The sequence below is a fragment of the Petromyzon marinus genome, chromosome 83 (assembly GCF_048934315.1).
Source record: "Petromyzon marinus isolate PM22_M1 ecotype Great Lakes invasive population chromosome 83, UKy_Petmar_22M1.pri1.0, whole genome shotgun sequence".
NCBI lineage: Eukaryota > Metazoa > Chordata > Hyperoartia > Petromyzontiformes > Petromyzontidae > Petromyzon > Petromyzon marinus.
In genome coordinates this window covers 1,959,585-1,972,236 of record NC_133748.1, presented here as the reverse complement: position 1 = coordinate 1,972,236, position 12,652 = coordinate 1,959,585, and the positions used below count along the sequence as shown (strand labels likewise).

The window sequence follows — 12,652 nt, the reverse complement described above, 5'->3', positions numbered from 1 at the left end:
CACCGAGGCTGCGAGGCCTTCGCTAGCCAAGGCCCGGGGCCTAGCTACGGGACCCTGAGGAGGCCCGGGGCCTAGCTACGGGACCCTGAGGATGTCGGAGCTATTCGCTACTCCGTCAGGCAAGCGGCTAGGCGAGTTCAGTCCACGCCGAGGCTGTGAGGCCTACGCTAGCTAAGGCCCGGGGCCTAGCTACGGGACCCTGAGGATATCGGAGCTATTAGCTACTCCGTGATGCTGTGGCTAGGCGAGTCCAGTCCACACCGAGGCTGTGAGGCCTACGCTAGCCAAGGCCCGGGGCCTAGCTACGGGACCCTGAGGAGGCCGGGGCCTAGCTACGGGACCCTGAGGATGTCGGAGCTATTCGGTACTCCGTCAGGCAAGCGGCTAGGCGAGTTCAGTCCACGCCGAGGCTGTGAGGCCTACGCTAGCTAAGGCCCGGGGCCTAGCTACGGGACTCTGAGGATATCGGAGCTATTCGGTACTCCGTGAGGCTGCGGCTAGGCGAGTTCAGTCCACACCGAGGCTGTGAGGCCTACGCTAGCCAAGGCCCGGGGCCTAGCTACGGGACCCTGAGGAGGCCCGGGGCCTAGCTACGGGAGCCTGAGGATGTCGGAGCTATTCGGTACTCCGTCAGGCAAGCGGCTAGGCGAGTTCAGTCCACGCCGAGGCTGTGAGGCCTACGCTAGCTAAGGCCCGGGCCTAGCTACGGGACCCTGAGGAGGCCCGGGCCTAGCTACGGGACCCTGAGGAAGCCTGGGGCCTATCTACGGGAGCCTTAGGATATCGGAGTCATTCGGTACTCCGTCAGGCAAGCGGCTAGGCGAGTCCAGTCCACACCGAGGCTGTGAGGCCTTCGGATGGCTAAGGCCCGGGGCCTAGCTACGGGACCCTGAGGATATTCTTAGCTCTTTCGGTAAAGTCACCACCACGTCGAAGGGAAACAATAATACAGTAAAACATATATATAAAACAATAAAAATTCTCACGACGTTTCGACCATAACACAAACGGTCGTCATCAGGTGTGAAAAAACCAACGGCTAGAAACATTTGAAAGAAGTGGCGGTTCGCATTAATTTATTCATTTACAAACGGTGTTTGTATTTATTTATAATTTTAAAAAAACCCGTCAGCGCCACGCGCAGCGATTTGTCAGTTTATTTAGAAGGACTAGTCCATCTATGTTCTGAAAAGAGGAGGAGGGGGGAGACGAAAAATTAATGTATGCTGTCTGAAAGCCACCGTAAGCGTGACGGAGTACACCTGATGATGACCGTTTGTGTTATGGTCGAAACGTCGTGAGAATTTTTATTGTTTTATATTTATATTTTATTATTTTGTTGTTTCCCTTCAACGTGGTGGTGACTTTACCGAAAGAGCTAAGAATATGAATTACTGCAGTCACGAAAGCTTTAAATCAAGACCCTGAGGATGTCGGACGGAGTTGGTTACTCCCATAGAGGTTGGAGGGTACCAATACAGCATCGCCATCCTCACCATCAACTGCTTCACCACCACGCCCACCATCACCATGACGACCACCACCACCACAACAACAACCCTCACCACCTCCACCACCACCACAACAACAACCATCACCACCTCCACCACCACCACATCCATCTCAACCTCCACCACCACCTCCTCCATCACCATCACCACCTCCACCACCACCACATCCATCTCAACCACTACCACATCCATCTCAACCTCCACCACCACCACCTCCTCCATCACCATCACCACCTCCACCACCACCACCACATCCATCTCAACCTCCACCACCACCACCTCCACCACCACCTCCTCCATCACCACCTCCACCACCACATCTATCTCAACCTCCACCACCTCAACCTCCTCCATCTCCTCCACCACCACATCCATCTCAACCTCCACCACCACAACAACCATCACCACCTCCACCACCACCACCACATCCATCTCAACCTCCACCACCACCACATCCATCTCAACCACCACCACCACCACATCCATCTCAACCTCCACCACCACCACCACGTCCACCACCATCTCAACCACCACCATCTCAACTTCCACCACCACCACCACCACCTCCACCACCACCACCACCACCACGTCCACCACTCACCGCCAGCAAGGCTTTCTCGTGCACGTCAGGGTTGATGGACGGCAGGAGATGGATGCAGGTCTCGTCCACCAGCCGACGGACACTCATCACCACCTCCACCACCACCACCTCCACCACATCCATCTCAACCACCACCACCATCTCAACTTCCACCACCACCACATCCATCTCAACCTCCACCACCACCACATCCATCTCAACCACCACCACCATCTCAACTTCCACCACCACCTCCACCACCACCACATCCATCTCAACCTCCACCACCACCACATCCATCTCAACCTCCACCACCACCACCACATCCATCTCAACCTCCACCACCACCACCACATCCATCTCAACCTCCACCACCACAACCATCTCAACCTCCTCCACCACCACCACATCCATCTCAACCTCCACCACCACCACCACATCCATCTCAACCTCCACCACCACAACCATCTCAACCTCCTCCACCACCACCACAACCATCTCAACCTCCACCACCACCACCACATCCATCTCAACCTCCACCACCACAACCATCTCAACCTCCTCCACCACCACCACATCCATCTCAACCTCCACCACCACCACCACCACATCCATCTCAACCTCCACCACCACCACATCCACCACCACCACCACCACATCCATCTCAACCTCCACCACCACATCCATCTCAACCTCCACCACCACCACCACATCCATCTCAATCTCCACCACCACCACATCCATCTCAACCTCCACCACCACCACATCCATCTCAACCTCCTCCACCACCACCACATCCATCTCAACCTCCACCACCACCACATCCATCTCAACCTCCACCACCACCACAACCTCCTCTATCTCCACCACCTCCACCACCACCTTCATCTCAACTTCCACCACCACCACCACATCCATCTCAACTTCCACCACCACCACCACATCCATCTCCACCACCACCACCTCTACCACAACCATCTCAACCTCCACCACCACCTCCACCACCTCCACCACCACCACCACCACCTCAACTTCCACCACCACATCCATCTCAACCACCACCATCTCAACTTCCACCACCACCACCACCTCCACCACCACCACCTCAACCTCCACCACCACCACCACGTCCACCACTCACCGCCTGCAAGGCTTTCTCGTGCCCGTCAGGGTTGATGGACGGCAGGAGATGGATGCGGGTCTCGTCCACCAGCCGACGGACACTCATCACCACGTCCACCACCACCACCACCACCTCAACTTCCACCTCCACCTCAACTTCCACCTCCACCACCACATCCATCTCAACCACCACCACCATCTCAACTTCCACCACCACCACATCCATCTCAACCTCCACCACCACCACATCCATCTCAACCTCCACCACCACCACATCCATCTCAATCTCCACCACCACCACATCCATCTCAACCACCACCACCACCACATCCATCTCCACCACCACCACCTCTACCACAACCATCTCAACCTCCACCACCACCTCCACCACCTCCACCACCACCACCACCACCTCAACTTCCACCACCACATCCATCTCAACCACCACCATCTCAACTTCCACCACCACCACCACCTCCACCACCACCACCTCAACCTCCACCACCACCACCACGTCCACCACTCACCGCCTGCAAGGCTTTCTCGTGCCCGTCAGGGTTGATGGACGGCAGGAGATGGATGCGGGTCTCGTCCACCAGCCGACGGACACTCATCACCACGTCCACCACCACCACCACCACCTCAACTTCCACCTCCACCTCAACTTCCACCTCCACCACCACATCCATCTCAACCACCACCACCATCTCAACTTCCACCACCACCACATCCATCTCAACCTCCACCACCACCACATCCATCTCAACCTCCACCACCACCACATCCATCTCAATCTCCACCACCACCACATCCATCTCAACCACCACCACCATCTCAACCTCCACCACCACCACCTTCATCTCAACTTCCACCACCACCACATCCATCTCAACCTCCACCACCACCACATCCATCTCAACCTCCACCACCACCACCACCACCACCTCCACCTCCACCACCACCACCACCTCCACCACCACCACCTCAACTTCCACCTCCACCACCACATCCATCTCAACCACCACCATCTCAACTTCCACCACCACCACATCCATCTCAACCACCACCACCACATCCATCTCAACCACCACCACCACATCCATCTCCACCACCACCATCACCACCACCACCACCACCACAACCTCCTCTATCACCACCACCTCCACCACCTTCATCTCAACTTCCACCACCACCACCACCACCACATCCATCTCAACTTCCACCACCACCACATCCATCTCCACCACCATCACCTCTACCACAACCATCTCAACCTCCACCACCACCACGTCCACCACTCACTGCCAGCAAGGCTTTCTCGTGCCCGTCAGGGTTGATGGACGGCAGGAGATGGATGCGGGTCTCGTCCACCAGCCGACGGACACTCATCACCACGTCCACCACCACCACCTCCACCACATCCATCTCAACCTCCACCACCACCACCACCACCACCACATCCATCTCAACCTCCACCACCACCACATCCATCTCAACCTCCACCACCACCACCACATCCATCTCAACCTCCACCACCACCACCACCACCACGTCCACCACCACCACCACCACCACCACATCCATCTCAACCTCCACCACCACCACCACATCCATCTCAACCTCCACCACCACCACCACCACCACATCCATCTCAACCTCCACCACCACCACCACCACCACGTCCACCACCACCACCACCACCACCACATCCATCTCAACCTCCACCACCACCACCACGTCCACCACTCACCGCCTGCAAGGCTTTCTCGTGCCCGTCAGGGTTGATGGACGGCAGGAGATGGATGCAGGTCTCGTCCACCAGCCGACGGACACTCATCACCACGTCCACCACCACCACCTCCACCACATCCATCTCAACCTCCACCACCACCACCACCACCACATCCATCTCAACCTCCACCACCACCACATCCATCTCAACCTCCACCACCACCACCACCACCACATCCATCTCAACCTCCACCACCACAACCATCTCAACCTCCTCCACCACCACCACATCCATCTCAACCTCCACCACCACCACCACCACCACCACATCCATCTCAACCTCCACCACCACCACCACGTCCACCACTCACCGCCTGCAAGGCTTTCTCGTGCCCGTCAGGGTTGATGGACGGCAGGAGATGGATGCGGGTCTCGTCCACCAGCCGACGGACACTCATCACCACCTCCACCACCACCACCTCCACCACCACCACCACCTCAACTTCCACCACCACCACCACCTCCACCACATCCATCTCAACCTCCACCACCACCACATCCACCACCACCACCACCACATCCATCTCAACCTCCACCACCACATCCATCTCAACCACCACCACCACCACATCCATCTCAACCTCCACCACCACCACCACCACCACGTCCACCACTCACCGCCAGCAAGGCTTTCTCGTGCCCGTCAGGGTTGATGGACGGCAGGAGATGGATGCGGGTCTCGTCCACCAGCCGACGGACACTCATCACCACCTCCACCACCACCACCACCACCTCAACTTCCACCACCACCACAACCATCTCAACCTCCTCCACCACCACCACATCCATCTCAACCTCCACCACCACCACCACGTCCACCACTCACCGCCTGCAAGGCTTTCTCGTGCCCGTCAGGGTTGATGGACGGCAGGAGATGGATGCGGGTCTCGTCCACCAGCCGACGGACACTCATCACCACCTCCACCACCACCACCACCACCTCAACTTCCACCACCACCACAACCATCTCAACCTCCTCCACCACCACCACATCCATCTCAACCTCCACCACCACCACCACCACCACCACGTCCACCACTCACCGCCTGCAAGGCTTTCTCGTGCCCGTCAGGGTTGATGGACGGCAGGAGATGGATGCGGGTCTCGTCCACCAGCCGACGGACACTCATCACCACGTCCACCACCACCACCACATCCATCTCAACCTCCACCACCACCACATCCATCTCAACCTCCACCACCACCACCACATCCATCTCAACCTCCACCACCACCACCACGTCCACCACTCACCGCCTGCAAGGCTTTCTCGTGCCCGTCAGGGTTGATGGACGGCAGGAGATGGATGCGGGTCTCGTCCACCAGCCGACGGACACTCATCACCACCTCCACCACCACCACCTCAACTTCCACCACCACCACAACCATCTCAACCTCCTCCACCACCACCACATCCATCTCAACCTCCACCACCACCACCACCACCACGTCCACCACTCACCGCCTGCAAGGCTTTCTCGTGCCCGTCAGGGTTGATGGACGGCAGGAGATGGATGCGGGTCTCGTCCACCAGCCGACGGACACTCATCACCACGTCCACCACCACCACCACATCCATCTCAACCTCCACCACCACCACAACCATCTCAACCTCCTCCACCACCACCACATCCATCTCAACCTCCACCACCACCACCACCACGTCCACCACTCACCGCCTGCAAGGCTTTCTCGTGCCCGTCAGGGTTGATGGACGGCAGGAGATGGATGCGGGTCTCGTCCACCAGCCGACGGACACTCATCACCACGTCCACCACCACCACCACCACCTCAACTTCCACCACCACCACAACCATCTCAACCTCCTCCACCACCACCACCACCACGTCCACCACTCACCGCCTGCAAGGCTTTCTCGTGCCCGTCAGGGTTGATGGACGGCAGGAGATGGATGCGGGTCTCGTCCACCAGCCGACGGACACTCATCACCACCTCCACCACCACCACCACCACCTCAACTTCCACCACCACCACAACCATCTCAACCTCCTCCACCACCACCACATCCATCTCAACCTCCACCACCACCACCACCACCACGTCCACCACTCACCGCCTGCAAGGCTTTCTCGTGCCCGTCAGGGTTGATGGACGGCAGGAGATGGATGCGGGTCTCGTCCACCAGCCGACGGACTCGTGCATTGCCCTGGACGTACTCACGGCAGAGGAACTGCATGAGGAGCAGCAGCAGCTCCTGGCCCAGCGCCTCGTTGCCGTGAAGGCCGGCCACGTAGCGGAACTCCGGCTCACCTGCGGTGGTGGTGGTGGTGGTGGTAGAGGTGGTGGTGGAGGAAGTTGTGGTGGTGGAGGTGGTGGCGGTGGTGGTGGTGGTGGTGGTGGTGGTGGTGGTAGTGGTGGTGGAGGTGGTGGTGGTGGTGGAGGTGGTGGTGGTGGTAGTGGTGGTGGGGGTGGTGGTGGTGGTGGTGGTGGTGGGGGTGGTGGTGGTGGTAGAGGTGGTGGTGGGGGTGGTGGTGATGGCGGTGGGGGTGGTGGAGGTGATGGAGATGGAGGAAGTTGTGGTGGTGGTGGTGTTGGAGGTGGTGGAGGTGGTGGTGGTAGTGGTGGTGGAGGTGGTAGTGGTGGTGGTAGTGGTGGTGGAGGTGGTAGTGGTGGAGGTGGTAGAGGTGGTGGTGGTGAAGGTGGAGGTAGTGGTGGAGGTGGCGGTGGAGGAGGCAAAGTTAAAGGTCACCTAGGTAGTCTCTGACAGGCCACAAACACATGTACAGCTAAACACACACACGTACAGCTACACACACACATGTACAGCTACACACACACACATGCACAGCTACACACACACATGTACATCTACACACACACACGTACAGCTACACACACACACATGTACAGCTACACACACACATGCACAGCTACACACACACACACATGTACTGCTACACACACACATGTACATCTACACACACACATGTACTGCTACACACACACATGTACAGCTACACACACACACACACATGTACTGCTACACACACACATGTACATCTACACACACACACACATGTACATCTACACACACACATGTACTGCTACACACACACATGTACAGCTACACACACACACACACATGTACTGCTACACACACACATGTACATCTACACACACACATGTACATCTACACACACACACATGTACATCTACACACACACATGTACATCTACACACATGTACATCTACACACACACATGTACATCTACACACACACACACATGTACATCTACACACACACACACACATGTACATCTACAGACACACATGTACAGCTACACACACACACGTACAGCTACACACACACACATGTACTGCTACACACACACACGCACAGCTACACACACACACACACATGTACAGCTACACACACACACATGTAACGTCATCGGTCATTCACTCACTCACTCACCAACTCACTCACTCATCAACCCACTCACTCACCCACCCACTCACTCACCCACCCACTCACCCACTCACTCACCTACTCACCCACTCACTCACCCACCCACTCACCCACGCACTCACCTACTCACCTACTCACTCACCCACTCACCCACTCACTCACCTACTCACTCACCCACTCACTTACTCACCCACCCACTCACTCACTCACCCACTCATTCACCCACCCACTCACTCACACACTCACTCACTCACCCACTCATGCACCCACTCACCTACTCACTCACCCACTCACTCACCCCCTCACTCACTCACCCACTCACTCACCCACTCACCCACTCACTCACCCACTCACTCACTCACCAACTCATACACTCACTTACCCACTCACCCACTCACTCACCTACTCACCTACTCAATCACTCACCCACTCATTCACCCACTCACCTACTCACTCACCCACTCACCCACTCACTCACCAACTCCCTCACCCACTCACTCACCCACTCACTCACTCACCCACTCATTCACCCACCCACTCACCCACCCACTCACCCACTCACTCACCTACTCACTCACCCACTCACTCACTCACCCACTCACTCACCCACTCACTCACCCACTCACTCACCCACCCACCCACTCACTCACTCACTCACCCGCTCACTCACCCACTCACCCACTCACCCACTCACTCACCCACCCACTCACTCACTCACCCACTCACTCACCCACTCACCCACTCACCCACTCACCCACTCACTCACCCACTAACTCACCCACTCATTCACTCACTCACCCACTTACTTACTCACTCACTCATCCACTCACCCACTCGCTCACCCACTCACCCACCCACTCACTCACTCACCCACTCACTCACTCACCCACTCATTCACCCACCCACTCACCCACTCACCCACTCACTCACTCACCCACTCACTCACTCACCCACTCACTTACTCACTCACTCACCCACTAACCCACTCGCTCACCCACTCACCCACTCACCCACCCACTCACTCACTCACCCACTCACTCACTCACCGACTCATTCACCCACCCACTCACCCACTCACCCACTCACTCACTCACTCACCCACTCACTCACCCACTCACTCACCCACCCACTCACTCACCCACTCACTCACTCACCCACTTACCCACTCACCCACCCACACACTCACCCACTCACCCACCCACTCACCCACTCACCCACCCACTCACTCATTCATCCACTCACTCACCCACTCACCCACTCACACACCCACCCACTCACCCACTCACCCACCCACTCACCCACCCACTCACCCACTCACCCACTCACCCACCCACTCACTCACCCACTCACTCACTCACTCACCCACCCATTCACTCACCCACTCACCCACTCACTCACACACTCACTCACTCACCCACTCACTAACCCACTCACCAATCCACTCACTCACCCACCCACTCACCCACCCACTCACCCACCCACTCACCCACTCACTCACCCACTCACCCACCCACTCACTCACCCACCCACTCACCCACTCACTCACCCACTCACCCACCCACTCACCCACTCACTCACCCACTCACCCACCCACTCACCCACCCACTCACTCACTCACTCACCCGCCCACTCACCCACTCACCCACTCACCCACTCACTCACCCACTCACCCACTCACCCACCCACCCACTCACTCACCCACTCACCCACTCACCCACTCACTCACCCATTCACTCACCCACTAACTCACCCACTCATTCACTCACTCACCCACTTACTTACTCACTCACTCACCCACTCACCCACTCGCTCACCCACTCACCCACCCACTCACTCACTCACCCACTCACTCACTCACCCACTCATTCACCCACCCACTCACCCACTCACCCACTCACTCACTCACCCACTCACTCACTCACCCACTCACTCACCCACCCACTCACTCACTCACCCACTCACTCACTCACCCACTCACTTACTCACTCACTCACCCACTCACCCACTCGCTCACCCACTCACCCACTCACCCACCCACTCACTCACTTACCCACTCACTCACTCACCGACTCATTCACCCACCCACTCACCCACTCACCCACTCACCCACTCACTCACTCACCCACTCACTCACCCACCCACTCACTCACCCACTCACTCACTCACCCACTCACCCACCCACACACTCACCCACTCACCCACCCACTCACCCACTCACCCACCCACTCACTCACTCATCCACTCACTCACTCACTCACCCACTCACTCACCCACCCACCCACTCACTCACTCACTCACCCGCTCACTCACCCACTCACCCACTCACCCACTCACTCACCCACCCACTCACTCACTCACCCACTCACTCACCCACTCACCCACTCACCCACTCACCCACTCACTCACCCACTAACTCACCCACTCATTCACTCACTCACCCACTTACTTACTCACTCACTCATCCACTCACCCACTCGCTCACCCACTCACCCACCCACTCACTCACTCACCCACTCACTCACTCACCCACTCATTCACCCACCCACTCACCCACTCACCCACTCACTCACTCACCCACTCACTCACTCACCCACTCACTTACTCACTCACTCACCCACTAACCCACTCGCTCACCCACTCACCCACTCACCCACCCACTCACTCACTCACCCACTCACTCACTCACCGACTCATTCACCCACCCACTCACCCACTCACCCACTCACTCACTCACTCACCCACTCACTCACCCACTCACTCACCCACCCACTCACTCACCCACTCACTCACTCACCCACTTACCCACTCACCCACCCACACACTCACCCACTCACCCACCCACTCACCCACTCACCCACCCACTCACTCACTCATCCACTCACCCACTCGCTCACCCACTCACCCACCCACTCACTCACTCACCCACTCACTCACTCACCCACTCATTCACCCACCCACTCACCCACTCACCCACTCACTCACTCACCCACTCACTCACTCACCCACTCACTTACTCACTCACTCACCCACTAACCCACTCGCTCACCCACTCACCCACTCACCCACCCACTCACTCACTCACCCACTCACTCACTCACCGACTCATTCACCCACCCACTCACCCACTCACCCACTCACTCACTCACTCACCCACTCACTCACCCACTCACTCACCCACCCACTCACTCACCCACTCACTCACTCACCCACTTACCCACTCACCCACCCACACACTCACCCACTCACCCACCCCACTCACCCACTCACCCACCCACTCACTCATTCATCCACTCACTCACTCACCCACTCACCCACTCACACACCCACCCACTCACCCACTCACCCACCCACTCACCCACCCACTCACCCACTCACCCACCCACTCACTCACCCACTCACTCACTCACTCACTCACCCACCCATTCACTCACCCACTCACCCACTCACTCACACACTCACTCACTCACCCACTCACTAACCCACTCACCAATCCACTCACTCACCCACCCACTCACCCACCCACTCACCCACCCACTCACCCACTCACCCACCCACTCACTCACCCACCCACTCACCCACTCACTCACCCACTCACCCACCCACTCACCCACTCACTCACCCACTCACCCACCCACTCACCCACCCACTCACTCACTCACTCACCCGCCCACTCACCCACTCACCCACTCACCCACTCACTCACCCACTCACCCACTCACCCACCCACCCACTCACTCACTCACTCACCCACTCACCCACTCACCCACTCACTCACCCATTCACTCACCCACTAACTCACCCACTCATTCACTCACTCACCCACTTACTTACTCACTCACTCACCCACTCACCCACTCGCTCACCCACTCACCCACCCACTCACTCACTCACCCACTCACTCACTCACCCACTCATTCACCCACCCACTCACCCACTCACCCACTCACTCACTCACCCACTCACTCACTCACCCACTCACTCACCCACCCACTCACTCACTCACCCACTCACTCACTCACCCACTCACTTACTCACTCACTCACCCACTCACCCACTCGCTCACCCACTCACCCACTCACCCACCCACTCACTCACTTACCCACTCACTCACTCACCGACTCATTCACCCACCCACTCACCCACTCACCCATTCACCCACTCACTCACTCACCCACTCACTCACCCACCCACTCACTCACCCACTCACTCACTCACCCA

The 12,652-nt window shown here is 57.7% G+C and overlaps 1 protein-coding gene and 1 pseudogene across 2 annotated transcripts in view; one reads left to right on the top strand and one right to left on the bottom strand.

Moving 5' to 3' along the window:
* LOC116957717 (uncharacterized) overlaps window positions 1-12,652 on the bottom strand; it is an 86,011-nt gene that overhangs the window by 33,602 nt on the left and 39,757 nt on the right. For both annotated transcript variants that reach the window (XM_076057537.1, XM_032980038.2), the window contains exon 9: window positions 7,079-7,275. In XM_076057537.1, coding sequence (XP_075913652.1) covers window positions 7,079-7,275 — 197 coding nt within the window. The remainder of the gene's footprint in view (window positions 1-7,078; window positions 7,276-12,652) is intronic.
* On the top strand, window positions 607-3,775 carry LOC142907810 (uncharacterized; annotated as a pseudogene).